General features: G+C 43.8%; 1 protein-coding gene across 1 annotated transcript in view; it reads right to left on the minus strand.

Moving 5' to 3' along the window:
• LOC124544770 (gamma-1-syntrophin) overlaps positions 1-26,635 on the minus strand; it is a 788,763-nt gene that overhangs the window by 88,798 nt on the left and 673,330 nt on the right. Inside the window, exon 5 of the mRNA XM_047123450.1 lies at positions 8,884-9,054. Coding sequence (XP_046979406.1) covers positions 8,884-9,054 — 171 coding nt within the window. The remainder of the gene's footprint in view (positions 1-8,883; positions 9,055-26,635) is intronic.

The raw sequence follows: 26,635 nt of genomic DNA on the forward strand, positions 1-26,635 counted from the left end.
TCCGCCGAACCAGTTTCTGACGACCTTACCCTCCGTGCCCAGCGACTAACTGTACTTCTGTCGATAGCAGATGCTTTATAGAATTTGCACAGACGTTTGTGACTATTCCCCATGGTTTCTTTCTCTGTAGTGAAAAATTCAATGACGGCACGGTGCTTGTAACGTGCATCACCTATAGACGCCATTTTGAAACTGTCCTGCAGTTACGCTATCTGTCGTAAGCGACCGAAACTTGCCGCGCTCACTCAGGCGAGTTCAAATAATACATACGTAACGTGTCGCATTCGTAACATTGTTTTAGTCTGAGGGGGAAAAAAAAATGCGGTGCATTACTTTCTGGGCAACCCTAATAAAAAAAGAGAAGCGAAGAGATGTGGTGCTATAAACAACGAATAGCTAAGGACCTTGGGTGCCAGAGCCATAGAAGAGAGGAAATTTTGGCGGGCCATAACGAACCAATCATAAGACAAATGATTAAAAAAAATATTGGTTTAAGAATCTTGTAAGAAGACTGTAATTGTGAAAGAGACCTGGAGACATTGGAAGATATAATGTCGACTGTGTAATGGTAAGACAGAGATTTCGAAACCGGATTTTAAACTGTAAGGCGTTTCCAGAGTGCAGATGTGGACGCTGATCATAAATTATCAATTACGAAATGTAGATTCAAAATGAATAAATTACAAAAAAAGGAAGGAAATTAAGGAGATGAGACTTGGATAAATTGAAAGACCAGGTGGTTGTTGAGAGTCTGAGAGGGAGCAACGACTGACGGAAACAATCGAGAAAAATGAAGTACAAGAGGAATGGGGAATTTTGAGAGATGAAATAGTGAAGGGAGCAGAGGATCAAGTAGGTAAAAAGATGAGGTCTAGTAGAAAACTTGGATAACAAAGGAGATACTGAATGTAAATTACGGAAATTTGAAGGTAGCAGGGGTAAGATACAGGTAGCAAAAGGCTGTTTACAACCTGCACAGAAATCACAAGGCACTTTAAGAGTTGATGGGTACGAAAAGGAGGCAGTGGTTGAGTAGGCAGTGAGACAGTGTTGTAGCCTACCTCAACGTTGTTCAGCCTGTATATTGAGCAAGCAGTAAAGTAAACCAAACAAAACTTGGAGTAGGTGTTAAAGTTCAGGGAGAAGAAATAAAGGTTTTGCCAATGATATTGTATTTCTGTCAGAGACAGCAAAGGACTTGCAAAAGCAACTGAAAGGAATGTAGACGCATTAAATCACGTGTTGCTAAGGGAATTAAATTAGAAAATGAGACACTTAAAGTAGTAGTTGAGTTTTGCTATTTGGGCAGCGAAATAACTGATGATGACCGAAGTAGAACGTATACAAAACACAGCAGACAATGGCAGGAAAAGCGCTTCTGAAGAAGAGAAATTTGTTGACATCAAATATATATTTAAATGCTAGGAAGTCTTTTTGGAAGGTATTTGTATCGAGCATAGCCTCGTGTGGAAGTGAAACAACATGTACAATAAACAATTGAAAAATGAAGAGTAGATGCTTTTGAAATGTGGTGCTACACAAGAATGCTGAAGATTAGACGGGTAGATAATGTAAGTTATTATAAGCCGCGCGGGATCAGCCGAGTGGTCTGGGGCGCTGCAGTCATGGACTGCGCGGCTGGTCCCAGCGGAGGTTCGAGTCCTCCCTCGGGCATGGGTGTGTGTTTTTGTCCTTAGGGTAATTTAGGTTAAGTATTGTGTAAACTTAGGGACTGATGACCTTAGCAGTTAAGTCCCATAAGATTTCACACGCATTCCTTCCAAGTTATGAGAAGGTACTGAACAGAATTTGTGAGAAAAGAAATTTGTGACACAACTAGACTAGAAGAAAGGATTAGTTTGTGGGACATGTCTGAGATATCAAGGGATCACCAATTTAGTACTGGAGAGAAGTGTGGGGAGGAAAAATTTTAAAGGTAGGCCAAGAGATGAATACAATAAGCAGATTTAGAAGGATGTAGGTTGGAGTAACGCGAAGAGCTGCATCAAACCGTTCTTTGGACTGAAGACCACAACAACAAGAGAAATTCTAAAGATGCAACATGAAAGGGAATACAAGTGAAAGGTAACATAGATGTATACAAATGAGGTCACAGTAAGTCAAAAGGCTAACAGGAATGAGTAGTGGACTAACGCAGGGCTGTAGAAGCATGCTTAATGAGGGGCAAGAGAGATGCAGGTATGGGAAGATTAAAGAGAGCTTTGGAGGAAAGAGAAGCAGCTGCGTGAATACCAAGAGCACAGATGGCAGGCAATAAAAGAAAGGAGAAGAGGGAAATATGAAAGTCCGACGGAATATGTAGAAGAGCTATACAAGTGAAATAAACTTGAAGGCAATTATATACAAAGGGAAGATGAAGTAGCTACAGATGAGATGAGAGACATGATACTGCAAGAAGAATCTGACAGTACTGAAAGACTTAAGTCAAAAGAAAGCTCGATACCCCAAGAATGAGATCCTTGGGGGAACCAGACATAACAAAACTCTTCCTTCTAATGTGCAAGGTATAGGAGACGGGCGAAATTCCCCCAGACTTCAAAAATAATTTAATCCCCAGATTTCAAAAATAATTTAATAATTGCAGTATCAAAGAAGGAGGTGCAAATAGATGTGAATAATACCGAAACATCAGTTTAATAAGTCATGCTTACAAAATATTGGCATGAATTATTTATGGAAGAAGTCGAGCTTGGTGAACATCAGCTTCGGTTATGGAGAAATGATGAAACACGCGACGCAATACTGATGCTACAACTTATCTTAGAAGATAGGTTAAAGTAAGGCCAACTGACCTCTATAGAATATGTGAACTTAGAGAAAGCATTGACAGTGTGCACTGAAACACAGTCTTTAAAAGTTTGAAGATAGCAGAGGTAAAATACAGGGAATGGAAGGCTTTTTCTGACATGTACAGAAACGGGACTGCAGTTATGAGATTTGAAGGAAATGAAAGGGATACAGTGGTTGAGAACAGAGTGAGACACAGTTGTACCATCTCGCAAATATTATTCAATCTATTAACTGAGCAAATGATAAAGGATACCAAGGATAAATTTGGGAAAGGTATTAAGGTTTAGGGAGAAGAAACAAAAACTTTCAGGTTCGCCAATGACATTGTAATTCTTCCAGAGACGGCAAAACACTTGGAAGTGTGTACTATCTTGGAAAGAGATTAGAAGGTGCATATCAATAAAAGTGAAATAAGGGTAATGTAACGTAGCAGAGTTAAATTAGGTGACGCTGAGGGAATTAGGCTAGAAAAATACACACTAAAAGTCGTATGTCAGTTTTTTCTATTTGAGCAATAAAATAACTTATAATGGCGGAAGTAGAAAGGATATAAAATGCAGACTTGTATTGGCAAGTGTTTCTGAAAAAGAGGAATTTCTCAAAGTATTATATAAATTTAAATAAGAGTAAGTCGTAATCTTTTCTGAAGGTACTTGTCTGGGATGTAGCCTTGTACAGAAGCGAAACACAGCCGACAAGTAGCTCAGTCGAGAAGACAATGGAAGATTTTAAAATGTGGCGCTATAGAAGAATGCAGAGGATTAGACGGCTAGATTGAATAAGTAATGAAGAGGTGCTGAGTCAGATTGGAGGAAAAGAAATTTATGGCACAACATGACTACAAGAAGGGATTGGCTGATAGGACATATCTTAAGGCATCAAGGAACCGTCAGTTTGGTAAAGGAGAGAAGTTTGGGAAAGTAAAAACTGCAGAGTGAGACCAAGGATTGAATACAGCAAGCAGTTTCAATTTGATGCAGGTTGCAGTAGTCATGCAGAAATGAAGAGGCTTGCATAGGATAGACTAGTGTGGAGAGGTGTACCAAGCCAGTCACTGGACTGAAGACCGCAATAGAGGGTATGTGAGGCGATCAGGTACACATGTAGTGCTCATACCAACACAGGTGCGGTGGCGGTGGAGAGAAGATGAGAAGAATTTTTCTTATCTATAATATAAAGTATAACATTATCAAATCTTTAAATGATAAATTATCACCACTGTTGGGATGCTTAGCCAATCACAGTTTGGATTTCAAAATGCCCACTCTTCTTAGACAACTATTTATACATTTGCAGAGCACATAATTGAATCTTTAAATGATAAATTATCACGGTGCCGATCTATGTCTTAAGCATTTGATTGAGTTGATCATAAAATTTTATTAGAGAAATTGAGTTTTTGTGAACTATGTAACTCGGCACAAGCCTGGTTTAGCTCTAATTTAAGAGACAGAATGCTGGAAGTTACTCTAGGCCGTTCGAGTAATAAAAAGATGGAACCCATATCATCTGCATGGGGACAGGTTGCAATGGAAATCCACAGCGTTCGGTCATTGGCCCGCTACTTTTCTTGGTTTTTTTGTTAATGATATAACATTTTATATGAATCAGAAACCAGACTTGGGGTGCTATTTGCAGAGAAATCGTGTGTCTTATTACCGGCAGTTTCCAAAAGTGTCGTGGCATTTCGTGTTTAAGCTCCCCGCGGAAACAGGAAAGTGATGGTAATGTTGTTTGCGAGTAGCTTAATTCAGTAAGGTGAAATTGTTTTGCCCATCGGAATTAGTTTCAGTCTCACAAGCTCCTTGAATTGTGATGTATGAAATGTTCAGATTTGGATAAATGTTGTAAATTCTGTACAGCAGCTTAAAAAGAAGGCAAAGGGCTTCGGCAATGTAAGTTATTTTACCAGATTAGTTCGTTCTTCCTTTAATGATGAACCAACCCCGTTTCGAATGTTGCAGTAGTCGTGTAAGGTTCAGTTAGGTGCACAGATGGGAGCGCAGCGTAATCACAAATGTATCACAGGTAGGGTTAACAGACCGAATTTGTGCAGCTGGACTTCGAGGACGGTGTACCTGTTGCAGAAATGAGTGGTGAACTGATTCTTCAAAATGGCTCTGAGCACTATGGAACTTAACATCTGAGGTCATTAGTCTGAACTGATTCTTCCTCTTGATGTAAACCGATATACTTAAATTGCTGGAATAAATTATCAGTGATGGTTGGTGGAATGAAAATTTTATTTTTATTTACCTCATATTCAAAAATGGTTCAAATGGCTCTGAGCACTATGCGACTTAACTGCTGAGGTCATCAGTCGCCTAGAACTTAGAACTAATTAAACCTAACTAACCTAAGGACATCACACACATCCATGCCCGAGGCAGGATTCGAACCTGCGGCCGTAGCGGTCATGCGGTTCCAGACTGAAGCGCCTAGAACCGCACGGCCACACAACCGGATTACCTCATATTGATGCTGTTCTTGTTGTGGGCTTTAGTCCAAAGACTGGTCTGAGCAGCTCTCCATGCTACTCTATTATCTGCAAGCCTTTTCATTTCCGACTAAGTACTACAACCTACATCGTTCTGAATCTGCTTGCTATATTCAACTTTTGGTCTCCCTCTACAATTTGTATCGCCACGATTCCCTCTACTACTAAATTGGTAGACCATATTAATTAAACAACCGACAGGAGGTTAACCATGTTTCAACTTGTCATCTTTCCCCAGACTCTAAAATATCTGTGTGAAATCTTATGGGACTTAACTGCTAAAGTCATCAGTCTCTAAGCTTACACACTACTTAACCTAAATTATCCTAAGGGCAAACACACACGCCCATGCCCGAAGGAGGACACCCCAGACTCCCCTACCTTGTCTGTACACATATGTAGTTGCCTAAGAAGGTTCGTAACAGTAAAGGGTACAGCAGTCTGCAGGGTTTATTGTCGCTGGTCGAAGTGTCATCATCCGTGAACACGTTGTCAGAAGCATATTTTAAGTACACGGGTGTCCAAAATTAAAGCAACAAACCGCTATCTCCCCGTCCTGTGTCTAATTCACGATATAATCATACAAACTGTCAATCAGATATCTGTACAATCGTGTTCTGCACAGAAGATGGCATTCCGGCCAACGGACAACCATGCCAACGATAACGTCGGGGCACCTATGAATTGATGTAGTGTTTGCCTGGTAGCCTCACATTCGCAATCGCTGCTTACACAGACACAGACGGTGCAGTATGGCTCAGGCTCTCTGTACGGGAGCACCATAGAAAGAAAGGACAGTCGCAAACCGATGTGGCCCTATGGCTTAATGTGAATAGTTCTGGCGGTGGTTTATAGAGACCGAAACTGTATCCCGAAGAACAGGGCACAGCCGACCATTTATGACTTGAGAAGAGAGGACTGTTAGTTGGCTGCAAGGGCACGACGGTACCGCCTCAGTATCGCACGGCAACTGGCATCTGACCTCGCAGCATCCATTGGATGTATTGTATCGAAGTAAACGGTGTGCAGAAGGCTTCTGCAGGGTGGCCTTTATTGTCAGAGACCTGCTGTGTGTCTGTCTCTGATGGGTCTTCACGGGAGGGAATGCCTAGATGGAGTCATCAATATGCCATCTGTACAGTCAAACAGTGGGCTAATGTTGTTTACACAAATGAGTCCCGATTTGCTATGAAAGTGATTCTCCACAGATTCGTATCTGGAGGGAACGTGGAACACGATTTCAGAACTCAAACATTGTGGAAAGAGACCGATATCGAGGAGGATGGTGTGGCTGGGATTATGTTTACCACTCGAACCCCAATTCATGAAATTGTACGGGTTAATCGGCTAGGTTTAACTGCTGTCGGGTATTGAGACGAGTTCTTGGGACGTCATTTGCGGTAGTTGTGAGGTGCTGTGGGCCGAGACTGCTCGACCTCATAGAGCACGGGTGGTTGATGTTTTCTTGGAAGATATTGCATGCATGGCGTGGCCTCCTCGCTCTCCTGATTTGAATCCCATATAGCACGTCTAGGATGCACAAGGAAGACCGCTTGCATCACGTCAGCATCCACGAACCACTTTCCAAGACTGCAAGCAGCTCTGCAGGAAGAATGGGCTTTATTACCTCAACATGATACTGATGACATCATTCACAGCAAACATCAACATCTACATCTACATTCACACTCCGCAAGCCACCTGACGGTGTGTGGCGGAGGGTACGTTGAGTACCTCTATCGCTTCTGCCTTCTATTCCAGTCTCGTATTGTTCGTGGAAAGAAAGATTGTCGGTATGCCTCTGTGTGGGCTCTAATCTCTCTGATTTTATCCTCATGGTCTCTTCACGAGATATACGTAGGAGGGAGCAATATACTGCTTGACTCCTCGGTGAAGGTATGTTCTCGAAACTTCAACAAAAGCCCGTACCGAGCTACTGAGCATCTCTCCTGCAGAGTCTTCCACTGGAGTTTATCTATCATCTCCGTAACGCTTTCGCGGTTACTAAATGATCCTGTAGCGAAGCGCGCTGCTCTCCGTTGGATCTTCTCTATCTCTTCTATCAACCCTATCTGGTACGGATCCCACACTGGTGAGCAATATTCAAGCAGTGGGCGAGCAAGTGTACTGGAACCTACTTCCTTTGTTTTCGGATTGCATTTCCTTAGGATTCTTCCAATGAATCTCAGTCTGGCATCTGCTTTACCGACGATCAACTTTATACGATCATTCCATTTTAAATGACTCCTAATGCGTACTCCCAGATAATTTATGGAATTAACTGCTTCCAGTTGCTGACCTGCTATATTGTAGCTAAATGATAAAGGATATTTCTTTCTATGTATTCGCAGCACATTACACTTGTCTACATTGAGATTCAATTGCCATCCCCTGCACCATGCGTCAATTCGCTGCAGATCCTCCTGCATTTCAGTACAATTTTCCATTGTTACAACCTCTCGATACACCACAGCATCATCTGCAAAAAGCCTCAGTGAACTTCCGATGTCATCCACAAGGTCATTTATGTATATTGTGAATAGCAACGGTTCTACGACACTCCCCTGCGGCACACCCGAAATCACACTTACTTCGGAAGACGTCTCTCCATTGAGAATGACATGCTGCGTTCTGTTATCTAGGAACTCTTCAATCCAATCACACAATTGGTCTGATAGTCCATATGCTCTTACTTTGTTCATTAAACGACTGTTGGGAACTGTATCGAACGCCTTGCGGAAGTCAAGAAGCACGGCATCTACCTGGGAAACCGTGTCCAAGGCCCTTTGAGTCTCGTGGACGAATAGCGCGAGCTGGGTTTCACACGACCGTCTTTTTCGAAACCGATGCTGATTCCTACAGCGTAGATTTCTAGTCTCCAGAAAAATCATTACATTCGAACATAATACGTGTTCCAAAATTCTACAACTAATCGACGTTAGAGATATAGGTCTAGAGTTCTGCACATCTGTTCGACGTCCCTTCTTGAAAACGGGGATGACCTGTACCCTTTTCCAATCCTTTGGAACGCTACGCTGTTCTAGAGACCTACGGTACACCGTTTCAAGTAGGGGGGCAAGTTCCTTCGCGTACTATGTGTAAAGTCGAACTGGTATCCCATCAGGTCCAGCGGCCTTTCCTCTTTTGAGCGATTTTAACTGTTTTTCTATCCCTCTGTCATCTATTTCGATATCTATCATTTTGTCATCTGTGCGACAATCGTTTTCAGGTATGTACTGCTGCCAGAGGTGGTCATACACTATATTGAGCACATCAAACAGTTGTTGGAATGTGCGTGTAAATCCGTCAAGTTGAAAAAAAAACTAATAACATTTTTGTCTACTTTTATGCCTGTTGCATCTGTTTGCGTTCTGTATTATTTAAATTGTTTGTACGTTACTATGACCTGTTTATAGTGTTTTGTGGCGAAATAAACGCAACCTTGCAAAATTTCCTTTTGCTGCTTTGATTTTTGACACCAGTGTATTTGCGCTATACTTTTGAGCTCGGTGCAAAACAGAAATGTGTAAAGAGACAGCGACAGTGGCTAAATGAGCAACGAGCCGAGGCCTCACCCGTGATGACGTCGACCCAGCGGCGCTGCGAGCCGTTGGGCGAGTAGGAGTCCGAGGTGGGCCGGCTGTGGCTGCCGGCGCTGGCGCTGCTGGGCGAGCGCGACCGCCAGCCGTCCTCGGCGCGCAGCTGGTTTGCGCTCTCGTTGTCCAGCGGCGACTCCTCGCGGTGCACTGCCAACACCGCCACCGCACCGCTACACTCTCCGGACCGCTCACACGCAAGCAGTGCGGCAGTTTTACATTTTATGCGCATTATTACTTATTTATTAACACTGCAGACCGACCCTCCGCCTTGGTAGCTATGAGAGGTCGTTTGCTACAAAGAACTACAATACTGGCCACTAAAATTGCTACACCACGACGATGACGTGCTACAGACGCGAAATTTAACATACAGGAAGAGGATGCTTTGATATGAAAATGATTAGCTTTTCCGAGCATTCACACAAGGCTGGCGCCGGTGGCGACACCTAAAATGTGCTGACATCAGGCCGGCCGCGGTGGTCTAGCGGTTCTAGGCGCTCAGTCCGGAACCGCGCGACTGCTGCGGTCGCAGGTTCGAATCCTGCCTCGGGCATGGATGTGTGTGATGTCCTTAGGTTAGTTAGGTTTAAGTAGTTCGGAGTTCTAGGGGACTGATGACCACAGATACAAAGTCCCATACTGCTCAGAGCCATTTGAACCATTTTGCTGACATCAGGTAAGTTCGATTTCTCACACACAAACAGCAGTTGACCGGCGTTGCCTGGTGAAACGTTGATGTGAAGCCTCGTGTAAGGAGGAGAAATGCGTACCATCACGTTTCCGACTTTGATAAAGGTCGGATTGTAGCCTACCACGATTGCGGTTTATCGTATCGCGACATTGCTGCTCGCGTTGGTCGAGATCCAATGACTGTTAGCGGAATATGGAATCGGTGGGTTCAGGAGGGTAATAAGGAACGCCGTGCTGGAGCCCAACGGCCTCGTATCACTAGGAGTCGAGATGACAGGCATCTTATCCGCATGGCTGTAACGGATCGTGCAGCCACGTCTCGATCCCAGAGTCAACGGATGGGGACGTTTGCAAGACAACAACCATCTGCACGAACAGTTCGACGACGTTTGCAGCAGCATGGACTATCAGCTCGGAGATCATGGCTGCGGTTACCCTTGACGCTGCATCACAGACAGGAGCGCCTGTGATGGTGTACTCAATGATGAACCTCGGTGCACGAATGGCAAAACGGCATTTTTTCGGATGAATCCATGTTCTGTTGACAGCATCATGATGGTCGAATCCGTGTTTGGCGACATCGCGGTGAACGCACATTGGAAGCGCATATTCGTCATCGCCATACTGGCTATCACCCGGCGTGATGGTATGGGGTGCCAATGGTTACACGTCTCGGTCACCTCTCGTTCGTATTGACGGCACTTTGAACAGTGGACGTTACATTTCAGATGTGTTACGACCCATGGCTCTACCCTTCATTCGACCGTTGCGATAACCCTACATTTCAGCAGGATAATGCACGACCGCATGTTGCAGGTCCTGTACGGGCCTTCCTGGATACAGAAAATGTTCGACTGCTGCCCTCGCCAGCACATTCTCCAGATCTCTCAACAATTGAAAACGTGTGGTCAATGGTGGCCGAGCAACTGGCTCGTCACAATACGCCAGTCACTACTCTTGATGAACTGTGGTATCGTGTTGAAGCTGCATAGGTAGCCGTATCTGTACACGCCATCCAAGCTCTGTTTGACTCAAAGCCCAGGCGTATCAGAGCCGTTATTACGGCCAGAGGTGTTTGTTCTGGGTACTGATTTCTCAGGATCTATGCACCCAATGTAATGGCTCTGAGCACTATGGGACTTAACATCTGCGGTCATCAGTCCCCTAGAACTTAGAACTACTTAAACCTAACTAACCTAAGGACATCACACACATCCATGCCCGAGGCAGGATTCGAACCTGCGACCGTAGCAGTCGCGCGGTTCCGGACTGAGCGCCTAGAACCGCGAGACCACCGCGGCCGGCCCAATGTAATCCCATGTCAGTTTTAGTATAATATATTTGTCCAGTGAATACCCGTTTATCATCTGCATTTCTTCTTGTGTGGCAATTTTAATGACTAGTAGTGTAAAAACACATGTTGGTATAAAAAATAAATCTTGAAAAAGGAAAACAAATTTTACTATGTTCTTAATTTGATGCTCAGCTGCTTGGCTTCTTGTACCCATGTGCAATTACATCACTTTAAACGATGGCTGAAAAAAATGCATTGTATTCTGATGACACAAACTTACTAATAAAGGTTCCAAATTGAATATTACCAGGTACCGTTCAGTTTCACAGCAAACACTACGTGACATACACAGTTATTCTAAAGCAACTTCGGGCTCTCAGAAAACAACTCTCCGAAAACTAATAGACATATAGAAAATACACAAACCTTTATCTATCCAGAATGAGATTTTCACTCTGCAGCGGAGTGTCCGCTGATATGAAACTTCCTGGCAGATTAAAACTGTGTGCCGCACGGAGACTCGAACTCGGGACCTTTGCCTTTCGCGGGGAAGTGCTCTACCTTCTGAGCTACCCAAGCACGACTCACGCCCCGTCCTTACAGCTTTACTTCTGCCAGTACCTCGTCTCCTACTTTCCAAACTTTACAGAAGCTTTCGCGAAAGGCAAAGGCCCCGAGTTCGAGTCTCGGTCTGACAAACAGTTTTAATCTGCCAGGAAGTTTCATCTTTATCTATGTCTACATACGTTCTCCAAATGCCACCATACAGTGCGTTGCGAAGGGTATCTTGCGCTACTACCTGTCGTTTCCTGTTCCCCTCGCAGACAGAGTGAGGGAGAAGCGATTGTCTATATGCGTCGGTATGGGCCCTAATTTCTCGTATCTCACCTTCATAGACTTTAAGCGAAATATATGTTGGCGGCAGAAGGATCTTTCTGCAGTCAGCTTCAAATTCCGGTTCTCTAAGTTTTCTCAATACTGTCCCTGCTAAAGAATGTCGTCTTTCTTCCAGGGGTTCCTATTTGAGTTCCCGAAGCATCTCCGTAGCATTTGCATATTGTTCGAACCTACCCCATCTAGCAGCCCGCCTCTGAATTGCTTCAATGTCTTCCTTTAATGAGAACTGGTGCGGATCCCAAACACTCGAGCAGTACTCAAGAATAGATCGTTCTAGAGTCCCACATGCGGTCTCCTTTGCAGATGAACCACACTTTCCTAGAATTCTCCCAAAGTAACTGAAGTCGACCATTCCTACCAGGATCCTCGTATGCTCGTTCTATTTCATGTCTTCTGCAACCTTACGCCCAGATATTAATTCTGTGTCCAAACATAACAGGTTTGTTTTTGCTAGTAATCCGCATTTACTTACACTTTTCTACATTTAGTGCCATTCATCACACCAACTAGAAATTTTGTCTAAGTCATCTTGGATCCTCCAGCAATCACTCAACTTCGATACCTTCCCATAGACCACAGCGTCATTAGCAAACCACTGCAGACTAGTGCTCAACGTGGCTGTTAGATCATTTACATATATAGAGATAAGAGCGGTCCTATCACACTTTTCTGGGGCACTCCTGACGATATCATGTCTCTGATGAACACTCACCATCGAGGACAACATACTGGGTTCTATTACTTTAGAATATCAGTGAATATCCGGGGATAAAATATTTCTCCAGGTTTTTGACTCGCATTACAGGTGCTCAATATGGCCGCCCTTTGTGATTCAGGAAAAGTCAATACGTGGATGGAATTGACTGAAGTCGCGGACGTAATTACTCGGTACGGTGCGACGGCAATTTCCTTTGGAAATTTGTTCATTTGGTCGACTGTGAGATATTTGAGATATTACTTGCATTCAGACTCTTTTTTTGTATCTCATTAGGCATTAGTGGATGCTTCACGGCAATGAATACACTGCCGCTATTGGTGATTCTGTCACGAGCCATAAAATCAGTGTAAGATTTAGCTGCTAAATATAGGGTAATTCCAAAGTACCACCAGGATTTCAGAAGACGATTGCGCGAAAACTACAAGACATACAAAGCAGACACATATCAGTGCATATAGCATATCTACCGAACTAAATGGCGCAGTGACTAGCGCACTGGACTCACATTCGCGAGGACGAGGTTTAAGCCCGCGTCCGGCCAACCTGATTTAGATTTTCTGTGAGTTCTCTAAATCGTTTAAGGCAAATGCTGGGATGGTTTCTGTGAAAGGACACGGCTGACTTCCTTCCCCGTCCTTCCTTACTCAGATGGGACTGATGACCTCGCCATTTGGTCTCTCCCTCCCCCCCCCCCCCCCCCACTTTCCCAAATCAACCAACAGCATATCTACAGGTTTTTAACTCACATTACACGCAAAGGCAGCAATCGCGTTCAGTTATTGAGTGCCCGGACGGGCACAGTGACAACAGCTCGCTTTGGAAATCTGTTCACTGTGTTGCCTGTCCGCAGGTGCGAACTAATTCTTTACGACAGTACGGAGTGCATGATTTGTCTACACTACATATTCTGACTGGTCTATCCCTGAATGGTCTTGAAACTATGTCAAGGAGCGTACTTCTAATCAAAACTCGGCGAGATGCTCTACCCACTGATATGTGTCATTCTTCTGCATGTCTTATATGTTTCGCAAAGTCGTCTTCTGAAACCTTGGGGGTACGAGGGGACTTCAAAAGTGAACTACACACATCGTCCCACGCTAAGACCATTGCGCAACAACACTGGCTTAGTGTCATAAGAGGGTACATGTTCTGCTTTCCCTGCAGACGCAGATCTTCTGTGGTACAGTTAACCGGTGCATCACAGTGTGCGAACAAAATGGCTGGTAACTGGAAACGCACTACAAAGCTTTAGTATGCGGGACAGTACGATTCTTGCGGTCATAACATCTAAATTTTAGGCAGATTTACGGTCAAATGCAGTGTCGCGTGCAGCAATAGTGAAATGTCGACAACAATTTGACCAAGGCCGGTCAGAGGTGGATATCGCTGATCTGGAAGGAAGACCAACGACGTCGATAACAGATGGCTGTGTCCAGGCAATCGAAAAACTAATCACATCAGTGACACATTTCTTAACGATGAGAACGTTAGCACAGCGGCTCTCGAATGGCTCGGTTGCCAAGGAACTGATTTCTATTGACGACAAACTAAACGGTTGGTAGAAAGTTCTGATTGTTGTTTGCAGAGACTTGATGACTTTGGCTTGTAGTGCAGCTCTCAATAAATGTTACTTGGCCTGTCTTAATAATGTGTACCTTACTTTTTGAAGTCCTCTAGTAGATATGGATAAACCTGCACTTTTCCTCTCCGGACCTGGGAGGCTTCGTCTACAGTTTACGGGGCAAAGAGAATGTTCAGTCGGGAAATGATAGGTCAGTCGTTTCGTAATCCACCTAAATGGATTTTTGTAGGGACTATTATGGTGGCTTAAGAGCCAGTGAATTTGCCATCGTGGTGAGTGTTTTCCAGCACCTGTCGGTAATAATCTTAAGCCAAGACAGAAAACAGAACTTTGCAGGGGAATATTAATAGCGTCAGTAGAGTATGGTCACTGAAATAGCTTGCACTTTTCTTCTTAGACGTAGAACAATTTTTGTGGAGGAATTTGGGATCGTGGAATCAGGGAGTCGGTGTTATTTGCAGCCATTTGGTGGGCCGGAGGGAGGGAGAGGGTGGGGTGGAATGGGGGTAAAACTGAAGTCGAACCTACGGGTTTATCGGTTGAACGTGATATTCTGAGTGTGGCGTACGTGGCATATATGAAGACGGGACTGAGTGACCTTCAGTGATCAATAAAATTATTCTGCTACTATGGAAGCTTGCATGAATTTGAAAGTGTGTTCCGGCTGTACAGGTGTTTAATTCGGCATATTCATTTTCTGGTGTTCTGGATGATTGTGGCGATTTAGTGATGTTCAGGCACTTTCATTGGGCTGAACATTTTATTTCCACTGGTCATTCCAAGGATTACATTAAAGTTAAGATACTGGCCACAGCCTCATCCTACTGGGATTCAGTGGTCGAGGAAGCCGTGGAAATACAATTATCAGATAACCTGCTCCACTGAGATGAGGGTACCCAGCTCGACAATTCACGCAAAATCCTCATTTCAAGTCTGCGCTCTCAAAGGAAATATTGTTCTAAGTCTTCGTTGTCTGGCATTCCAACACATGTCATCCATAATAATGAACAACATACTTCGTAAGCACTGTGCATTTGATGACTCTGCGCCGGTTTTGTTTTGCTCTAGACGCATAAATTTTTATTTATGGATTGGCACCCTTGTTACTAAAATTGTCTTTTGTTATACATTCGTGTATGGTGTCCGGTGATTTATAAATCTCACAACAGACTCACCTTGAGAATGGTTGTAAGGTTGTCAGCCGAAACACTGGAACAAGAATGATTAATATCCCAGATGCACGCCAGAATGATGGTGGGATAACGTGACTAATAAGAGAACATTCCCAAGTGCCTATAAACTATCTCGACGAAACTTGTCGGGTGTGTTGAGGGTGTGGCCGGCCGAAGTGGCCGTGCGGTTAAGGGCGCTGCAGTCTGGAACCGCAAGACCGCTACGGTCGCAGGTTCGAATCCTGCCTCGGGCATGGATGTTTGTGATGTCCTTAGGTTGGTTAGGTTTAACTAGTTCTAAGTTCTAGGGGACTAATGACCTCAGCAGTTGAGTCCCATAGTGCTCAGAGCCATTTGAACCATTTTTTTTGTGTTGAGGGTGTACAACAGCGCAATACGTATTTCTTTGTTTGTGCCGAATTTACCTTTTATAGGGCAAAACACATCTGGAAAAGTAATTTGGCATTTTAGGTTTAGAGGGAATATATACACTGAAGAGCCAAAGACACGGGTACACCTGCCTAATATCGTGTAGGGCCCGCGCGAGCACCCAGACGTGCCGTAACACGACGTGGCATGGACTCGACTAATGTCTGAAGAGGGCCGAGGGGAACTGACATCATGAATCAAGCAGGGCTGTCCACAAATCAGTAAGAGTGCGAAGGGTGGAGATCTCTTCTGAACAGAACGCTGCAAGGCATCCCAGATATGTTGAATAATGTTCATGTCTGCGGAGTCCGGTGGCCAGCGGAAGTTTTTAAACTCAGAAGAGTGTTCATGGAGCTACTCTGTAGAAATTATGGGCATGTGGGTGTCGCATTGTCCTGCTCGAATTGCCCAAGTCCGTCGGAATACACAATGGACATGAATGGATGCAGATGATCAGACAGGTTGCTTACGTAAGTGTCACCTGCCAGAGTTGTATCTAGAGATGTCAGGGGTCCCATATCACTCCAGCTGCACACGCCCCACACCATTACACAGCCTCCACCAGCTTTAACAGTCCCCTGCTGACATTCAGGGTTCATGGATTCATGAGCTTTTCTCCATACGCCTACACGTCCATCCGCTCGATACAATTTGAAATGAGACTCGTCCGACCAGGAAACATGTTTCCAATCATCAACAGTCCAATTTCGGTGTTGACGGGCCCAAGTGAGGCGTAAAGCTTTGTGTCGTGCAGTCATCAACGGCACACGACTGCCGAAAGCCTATATCAATTATGATTCGTTCAATGGTTCACACGCTGACACTTGTTGGTGACCCAGCATTGAAATCTGCAGCAATTTGCGGAAGTGCTGCTCTTCCGTCACGTTGAACGATTCTCTTTAGTCGTCACTGGTGCCGCTTTTGCAGGATCTTTTTCCGTTCGCAGCGATATCGGAGATTTGACGTTTTACCTGATTCCTAATATTCACGGTACACTCATGAAATGGTCGTACGGGAAAATCCCCACTTCAGCGCTCCCTCGGAGATGCTATGTCCCATCGCCCGTGCCCCGACTACAACATCACGTTCAAACTCACTTAAATCTTGATAACTTACCATTGTAGCAGCAGGAACCGATCTAACAACTGTGCGAGATGCTTGTTGTCTTATATAGATGTTGCCGATCGCAGGGCCTTATTCTGCCTGTTTACATATATCTGTATTTGAATATACGTGCCTATACCAGTTTCTTTGGCGATTCAGTATATAAAAATGGTTTTCATACAAATGTTTATATGTAATTAATGCTCTTGAAAATGGTATATGTAATTATATTTTGTAATACTTTGAAGTTTTGCAAAATACCCTGCCACCATTAATTAATTTTAAAAGTTGAAAACTTTTGTTACATCATAAGTTAAAGAAGCTTTCAAGCCACAGATAGCCCTGTGTAATAAAGCTGGCTTCTGAAATACCATTTTTGGAAAATAAGATGTACACAATGGGCTGACGGGATATTTTCAGCATCCCCGATAAAAATATCTAAACATTCACTACAATTCTAATTATGTATTTTACTTATATTTGTTTCATGTTTTAAATAGTTATTTTGGATTTATGTGTTTTAGTTTATGGTTTACTAAAGTGTATTTTGGTACTTGAAAATAATAAGTAACTCATTAATATAATAGAAACAATTACAATAATGATAATCTGTAAAGAAATGCTAAAAAAACGTGTTTTGTACCATGCACATAAAATGGACGAAATTTCTTCAAGTAATATGCTCGATGTAGAGGACAATATAAAACAAAATTCACCAGGATTTCAAATTGTCACGGGTGATCCTCTAACTATCCAGATTTGTATCAGGCATATTTCAGTACTAAGGAAACCTTGGCGAAGAGAATTGATTATATACTAATGACTGCGGCGTGATCATATTGTTTTTCAGATGGAGACTGACATCATAATCATTCAACAGAACTAGATCTGAAAGTTTTCTTGCAAAGTTCTTCCAGGATCGAAAGCTGTATATCTCCTACGACTGTGCCACTGCCGTCTAGTCCTTTGCAATCAGCAGATAGACAGGTTCCTTGTACTGTGTTACAATGCTCTAAACTATTATTTCTTCTTGACCATCGCAAGAATCTGACAATGATACAAATATTTCTCCCTCACTAGGAAAGAAAACATCTTACAATTATCTTTTGACCTGGTCAGACATTTGTTTACCAGATTTCGATGCTGTTACCAGAACATTTGGAGCTCCTAAAAGAGATTCTCGACTTCTCGGTCCAGACTCACCAATAGTTTCTTTTAAAACTATGGAAAGGCGGGTGCTTAGTGTGATAAAAGCGGTTTTGAGCATCGTGCGCGAGGACAAGAAACATATGGTGATTCCAAAGGGCTCACTGGCACAGGTACAGCCGTGAAACATATACGGCATCCGATGCTGGAAGAACGTAGTGAGAAGACTTTCAGATCTAGTGCTACTGAATGATTATGATGTCAATCTCCACTTGAGAAACAGTCTAATCAAGCCGCAATCATTGTTACAGAATCAATTCTCTTCGTCAAGGCTTTCCTAAGTAATGAAATATGTCTCATACAAATCTGGATATTTAGAATATCACCCGTGATAATTTGAAATCCTGCTGAACTTTTTGTTTTACATTGTCCTCTGCGTCGTGTATATTACGTGAAGAAATTTCGTCCATTTTATGTGCATCGTATAAAAAGATATTGTTTTAAGCATTTCTTTACAGATTATCATATTAATGAGTTACTTACCATTTTCATGTAACAAAATACACGTATGTATAATGTGAACTATAAAAAACATAAATGTAAGATAACATAAATCAAATATAAGTAAAATAAATAATTAGAATTGTAGTGAATGTTTAGATACTTTGACTACCCAGTCAGCACACTGTGTAGAGCTTTCTTCCAAAGACGGTATTCCAGAAAGCAGCTTTATTACACAAGAATGCATGTGGCTTGAAAGCTTCTTTAATTTTGTTGTAACAAAAGTTTTCGTTTCTTATAATCGATTAATGTTGCTAGGGTGTTTTGCAAAATTTCAGATTATTACAAAAGTTGATTATACAGTTTTCAAGAACATTAATTAGAGGTCAACTTTTATACGAAAAATATATTTTATGTATCGTCTGTTCGGAGATATTCCCTCTAAAACCAAAATGTCAAATTGCCTTCCGGAGCGTGTTTTATCCCGCAAAAGTGTGTTTGGCACAAACAAAACAATGCTTGTTGCAATAATTTGCCCCCTTTACCGATCCGTCATGTTTCATCCAGGTCGTTTACTGACACTTGGGAATGTTCCCTTGTAAGTTATTTGGCTACAGAAGTTCCCATAGCGCTGAAATACAGAAGGCTAGACATGAATGCCCTATCGATGATGACATCACAAGTTTGGTGTAAGGCAGCTCTGCGTTTAATTTTTTTCAGTTTGTGTTCATAAATATACACGGAAACATGTTTTGGGCATGGATAGACAACATAAGTTTTGAAACTTTCTGGCAGATTAAAACTGTGTGCCGGACCGCGACTCGAACTCGGAACCTTTGCCTTTCGCGGGCAAGTGCTCTACCAGCTGAGCTACCCAAGCACGACACACGACCCCTCCTCATAGCTTCAATTCTGCCAGTACCTCGTCTCCTACCTTTCAAACATCACAGAAGTTCTTCTGCGAACCTGCAGAACTAGCACTCCTGGAAAAAAAGGATATTGCGGAGACATGGCTTAGCCACAGCCTGGGGATGTTTCCAGAATGAGATTTTCACTCTGCAGCGGAGTGTGCGCTGATATGAAACTTCCTGGTAGAGGACTTGCCCGCGAAAGGCAAAGGTTCAGAGTTCGAGTCTTCGTCCGGCACACAGTTTTAATCTGCCAGGAAGTTTCATATCAGCGTTCACTTCACTGCAGAGTGAAAATCTCATTCAGGAAACATAAGTTTTAAACACAGCCGTAGTGCAGCAACTGCTGAACGAATCAGGCGGATGTGTGACTGAGCTAGCGGAGTGGTAGTATATTGAGTTGGTGCAGTGTTTGCCAATCGGTACAGCGTTAAACGAGCAGTGGGCGTTCGGAAGAGTTAGAGCCTTGTGGAAAATGCTGTCAGAATAATAAACATTAGATTCACAGAACAAAATAGTTGTCATCCTCTTAAAAGAGCACACTGGTCTCTTTATACGGGGTAGAAGTGATACTAAGCGGTCATAAGACCCTCCAGTGTTGACGTGGTTGGCGTGTATGTGTCAGTCCGTTGTATGGAATAAACACAGTAAGATGGGTCGACGTGGACAGGTAATAGAATGTCAGAAAGAAGACGTGACTACGACCACATCTTCTACATCTACATTTATACTCCGCAAGCCACCCAACGGTGTGTGGCGGAGGGCACTTTACGTGCCACTGTCATTACCTCCCTTTTCTGTTCCAGTCGCGTGTGGTTCGCGGGAAGAACGACTGCCGGAAAGCCTCCGTGCGCGCTCTAATCTCTCTAATTTTACATTCGTGATCTCCTGGGGAGGTATAAGTAGGGGGAAGCTATATATTCGATACCTCATCCAGAAACGCACCCTCTCGAAACCTGGACAGCAAGCTACACCGCGATGTAGAGCGCCTCTCTTGCCGAGTCTGCCACTTGAGTTTGCTAAACATCTCCGTAACGCTACCACGCTTACCAAATAATCCTGTGACGAATCGCGCCGCTCTTCTTTGGATCTTCTCTGACTCTTCTGTCAACCCGACCTGGTACGGATCCCACACTGATGAGCAATACTCAAGTATAGGTCGAACGAGTGTTTTGTAAGCCACCTCCTTTGTTGATGGACTACATTTTCTAAGGACTCTCCCAATGAATTTCAACCTGGTACCCGCCTCACTAACAATCAATTTTATATGATCATTCCACTTCAAATCGTTCCGTACGCATACTCCCAGATATTTTACAGAAGTAACTGCTACCACTGTTTGTTCCGCTATCATATAATCATACAATAAATGATCCTTCGTTCTATGTGTTCGCAATACATTACATTTGTCTATGTTAAGGATCAGCTGCCACTCCCTGCACCAAGTGCCTATCCGCTGCAGATCTTCCGCTATTTCGCTGCAATTTTCTAATGCTGCAACTTCTCTGTATACTACAGCATCATCCGCGAAAAGCTGCATGGAACTTCCGACACTATCCACTAGGTCATATATATATATATATATATATATATATATATATTGTGAAAAGCAATGGTCCCGTAACACTCCCCTGTGGCACGCCAGAGGTTACTTTAACGTCTGTAGACGTCTCTCCATTGAGAACAACATGTTGTGTTCTGTTTGCTAAAAACTCTTCAATCGCGCCACACAGCTAGTCTGATATTCCGTAGGCTCTTACTTTGTTTATCAGGCGACAGTGCGAAACTGTATCGAACGCCTTCCGGAAGTCAAGGAAAATGGCATCTACCTGGAAGCCTGTATCTAATATTTTCTGGGTCTCATGAACAAAAAAAGCGAGTTGGGTCTCACAAGATCGCTGTTTCAGGAATCCATGGTGATTCCTACAGAGTAGATTCTGGGCTTCCAGAAATGACATGATACGCGAGCAAAAAACATGTTCTAAAATTCTACAACAGATCGATGTCAGAGATATAGGTCTATAGTTTTGCGCATCTTGAATGAAGTTGCCCGATTCATTCGTCTGTCACGTGGTCTGTCCTGCGAGACTACTAGTAAAGGTGTGGCACTCGCAGCCGTGTAAAATGGCATTAAAAAAGTAATCGCAAAAAGATGCTATCGGACAGGGACCAAGAAGGAACGGCACTCCCTGTTAATGAAGGTCGGTTTCAAACGAGACAGGATTTGCTGCTGGCAGTGATTGCAGGTCCAACTCAGCCAGCTGGAAGGCAAGAAGCATTTGGAGTAGGGTACCTCGCAAAATGCCATAGCTCACTGAGGCACGTCAGGCTGTCCGAATTCGATGGGCCACGCAACACAGATCTACACAGCAGCTGACTGGAGGCGTGTAGTGTGGTTCGCGAAACGCGGTTTCACCCTTTTCAAATCAAGCGAGACGTCGAGCACAGCGACTGGCCCAGTCAGTCGTTTAACCCCCGGTGTATGGAGGTCTGAGGTGCTTCCGGCTTGCCGTTGTTTTCCGTACCCCAAGTTTGAAACACTCTTCCAGGTTATCTCGGACATGAAACTCAACGTATATTTCAACTTGTCAGTGACCATGTTTATTACGCTTTCTTCTACATCATCATGATGAGTATGATGTGAGCTCGCGGTTCTAGGCGCGCAGTCCGGAACCGTGGGACTGCTACGGTCGCAGGTTCGAATCCTGCCTCGGGCATGGATGTGTGTGATGTCCTTAGGTTAGTTAGGTTTAAGTAGTTCTAAGTTCTAGGGGACTTATGACCTAAGATGTTGAGTCCCATAGTGCTCAGAGCCATTTGAACCATTTTAGTATGATGTGAGCATTTCCAAGATGACAACAGTTTTGTTAACAGAACTGCGTGCATACTTTCCTGGTTTGACGAAGGCTCATGTACCATGTCGCACATCGACTGGCCCGTTAAATCACCCGATCTTAAAACTCCAAAAAATGTCCGGCATTGGAACATTGGGTGAAAAGTGTTAGTCAAATTCTCTGCAATTTAATATCTTTACGTGATCAAATCGTGAATGAGTGGCTTCAGCTAGTTACGGAATACAAGAAAAAACTGTGGGACGCTTTTCGTGGTAGAATTGAGTCCATTATCAAGTGCAGAAACGGTATTAGGAGGTGTTACCGTTATACCTTCTAGGTGTCAATAACTTTTCCCAGTGTCCTTACCTCCTCTGAACGACAGAGAATATTGACTAATGGCATTAAAAGAGACTCTACTAAGCTACATGTTATTGGATAGGAAGCCGGCTCATGAATATTAACTAGATGAGTATAGATGGTGAATAATAAACACTTAATGTACGAAGGGTATTTAAAAAAAAAAACACAGTGAAATCCGATGGAGCCTTGTGTAGATGTGCTGCGCAGTGTCCGTAATATGACCGCCGACCGCGTCACGTCACACTTTTCAGTTCTGAGCGCACAGTGAACACGTGAAGATGCCAGAAGTCTCTCAGCAAGTGTAAAGTGCATGCAGTTATTTGATTTCTTCATGCTGAGGAACTCTGCCTGATTTCATGCAAACCACACAAAGTAAATGTCAGCAAAGTGCGGCAGTGATGCAGGAACTTTGAAGTAGGCTGTACAGATGTTTATGGAGCAGGCGGCCTGGGAAGGAAGGAAGGCGAAGATCTGTTCAGCGAGTGAATCAGGGATTCGAGAAAATCGTCCACGAAGAGCAATTCAGAACGAGCGAAGAGGAATGTTGCCACTATACATTGTCCTTCTTCCTGACAATGCACGGCCGCACTCTCCAGCTGCAACAAAGACGCTCGCGCAGTTTTTCGATGGGATGTGTTTGATCGCCCAGTACACAGCCGGATTTGGTCCCCCTCTGTTTTTCATCTCTTTGCTCGTATGAAACGCTAGATACAAGGACAATTTTTCTTGCACAGACAACGAGCTGCAGGTCAGTGTAGAGAATATGCGGAGAGCCCAGGCGGCTGCCTTCTGTGAGGGTATCGGAGAGTTGGTACAACGCTACGACAAAATATTTAAATCGGAGTGATGACTGCATAGGTTGATAACTGGAATGTGTAGGTAAACATTTCAAGGAAAACATTTTTGAGTTTCTTTGTGCTTTACATTTCACGGGCGATCTGACTCTGAACAAAAGAATAGCCCTCGTATTAATAAATGTACGTATAAATGAACCTTCTTGACTATTTGAAAGGCCACGTATCGTTTTTCTGTCTGCAATGCTATCTATATTATTGAAGTCTGTTGTTCAGAGGCAAGGGCAAGGGACGATGACTCAAGACTATGTTGTTCCTGAAAGAAATACCCCTTAAGGGCCTTGGTAACGAACTGGGAAGGTAACAAAAAATCTAATGAGTTACACAAGTTGCAGAGAAAAAGTAGATGTCAGTACAAAGTGAGCCTGTTTAAACTCTCGAAATGTGAGTAGCAAAGGCTGTGGGTTACCATTCAGATAGCAGATCCCATCGGACAAGAATGAGTTACCTCATTCTAGGAAAAACACTAAGATTTAACTAAAGTGAGCAAAGGAAGCCACTAAATAGAGGTAAATGTCGTGTGACTAGGGCTTCCCGTCGGGTAGACCGTTCACCGGGTGCAAATCTTCCGATTTGACGCCACTTCGGCGACTTGCGCGTCGATGGGGATGGAATGATGATGAGTAGGACAACACTCAGTCCCTGAGCGGAGAAAATCTCCGACCCAGCCGGGAATCGAACCCGGGCCCTTAGGACTGAGATTATGTCAAACGGTTCAAATGGCTCTGAGCAGTATGGGACTTAACATCTGAGGGCATCAGTCCCCTAGAACTTAGAACTACTTAAACCCAACTAACCTAAGGACACCCACACATCCATGCCCGAGGCAGGATTCGAACCTGCGACCGTAACAGTCGTGTGGTTCCGGACTGAAGCGCCTAGAACCGCTCGACCACACCGGCCGGCTGAGATTATGTCACGCTGACCACTCAGCTACCGGGGGCGGACAAGGAAGCCACTGAAATACTATAACAGAAAGGCTGGAAGGAAATTTTATTCCGCTTCTCCATAACGCGTGCCGCTTGTTGACAACTGCGCCGCCTCTCTCGATATATTGTGTTTGGGGAACTGCGCAACAGACTGCACACCTGAAATAGTGGGAAGGATGTATTATAGGATTTCGTAGTTTGATGCAACTAAGACAGGAAAAGCAGTTCATCGAGTCAGGGACAGTCTTGTATAACAGGAAGCAGAACGTCTACAGATGAGGCGAGAAACATTTGGAATATAACTTAACCAAGTCAGAAAACCAGACAAAAAATCAATCACCCCAGAAGATATAACTCTAATACAGAGTAACACCAATTCTAGCCTTGATAATGGCCACAAGCTTCTTCTGATATGTAATATTCAGCTGAAGCCACTCATTGAGCCGGCCGTAGTGGCCGAACGGTTCTAGGCACTTCAGTCTGGAATCGCGCGATCGCTCCGGTCGCAGGTTCGAATCCTGCCTCGGACATGGATGTGTGTGATGTCCTTAGGTTAGTTAGGTTTAAGTAGTTCTAAGTACTAGGGGACTGATCACCTCAGCTGTTAAGTCCCATAGTGCTCAGAGCCATTTGAACCACTCATTGACAGTTAAATCCCGAAGAGCTATCGAAGTACTAGGATGTTCATTGCTATGTTTTATCCGCTGTTCCAAATAACGTGATACTTCTCTGGAGGACTGAGATCGGTTGCTGTACTTCTACATCACACACCGCAAGCCACCTAATGGTGTGTGGCGGATGTTACTTCTAGCACCACTAACTGAAACCCCCTACCCTGTTCCACTCGCGAATGGCGCGTGGGAAAAATCATGGTCGGCAAGCCTCTCTATTGGCTCTAATTTATCGAATATTCTTGTTGTGACCATTACGAGGGAAGTATGTGGGAGGAAGTAATATGTAAACCGATTCTTCCCGGGAAGTGCTTTCTCGAAATTTCAATAGTAAACGTATTTGAGATGCACGCCTCTCTTGTAACGCCTGCCAATAGGCTGTGTTGGTCATCTCGGTAACACTCTCATGCCGACCAAACGGTCCAGTGACGAAACGTGCCGCTCTTCTCTGTCTCTTCTACCAGACGCACCTAGTGAGGGTACCATATTGACGAACAATACTCAATAATCGGTCAACGAGCACCTAATAAAGCCACTTCCTTCGTCGATGAATTACATTTCTTTAGGATTCTTCCTATGAATCTCAGTCTGGCACCTGCTTTTCCCATTATTTCTTTTATGTGGTCTTTCTATTTAAGGCCGTTCTAGATAGTTACTCCTAGATCTTTTGGTTTGGCTTTGTGGTTCTAGGCGCTTCAGTCTGGAACCGCGTGACCGCTACGGTCGCAGGTTAGAATCCTGAATCGGGCATGGATGTGTGTGCTGTCCTTACGTTAGTTGGGTTTAAGTAGTTCTAAGTTCTAGGGGACTGATGACCACAGATGTTAAGTCCCATAGTGCTCAGAGCCATTTGAACCATCTTTTACGTAGATACTACTTCCAGCAATTTGTCATCAATAGTGTAAGTTGTACGGTAGTGGATTTCGTTTACTACGTATGCGCGGTATGTTACGTTTATTTACATTCACAGTCAACTGCCAGAGCCTGCAAAATTAATCAGTTCTCTGCAGGTCATTCTGCAAATCAATACTGTCTCCGATACAGACAGCCGCATCATGTGCGAACAGTCCTAAAGAGCATCCGACACTGTCTACTAGATAATTTTATGCATTGTAAAGAATAACGGTCCTATCACACTTCCCTGGGGTACTTCGGAAATTACCTGTACATCTGTAGATTTTGTTCCGTTAAGAGCGACGGGCTGAGTGCTATCTGCAAGGAAACTGTGAATCCAGTCTCAAATCTAATCTGATACTCGATATGCTGTTATTTTTTCCACTAAACGACAGTGTGAGAAGCTGTCAAATACCTTCATGAAGGCATGGAACACGGCTTCAACCTGAGCGCCGCTGGTCACGGCGCTATGGATCTCATGGGGAACAGATCGAGCTGAGTTTCGCAAGATCTCTATTTGCGGATCCATATTGATTTTCATAGAGGAGATTTTCGTTCTCCAAAAACGTCATAATTTGTATGCATAAAACACGTTCTGTAATTCTGCAATATACTTACATTAACGATACAGGTCTATAATTGTGTGGATGTCTCCTGCGGCCGTTCATGAAAACGGGAATCACGTGCGCTTTTCTCCAGTCGCGAGACTTCGCTGTTCCAGCGAACTACGATACACTACTGCTAG

The sequence above is a fragment of the Schistocerca americana genome, chromosome 1, assembly GCF_021461395.2.
Source record: "Schistocerca americana isolate TAMUIC-IGC-003095 chromosome 1, iqSchAmer2.1, whole genome shotgun sequence".
Taxonomy (NCBI): Eukaryota; Metazoa; Arthropoda; class Insecta; order Orthoptera; family Acrididae; genus Schistocerca; species Schistocerca americana.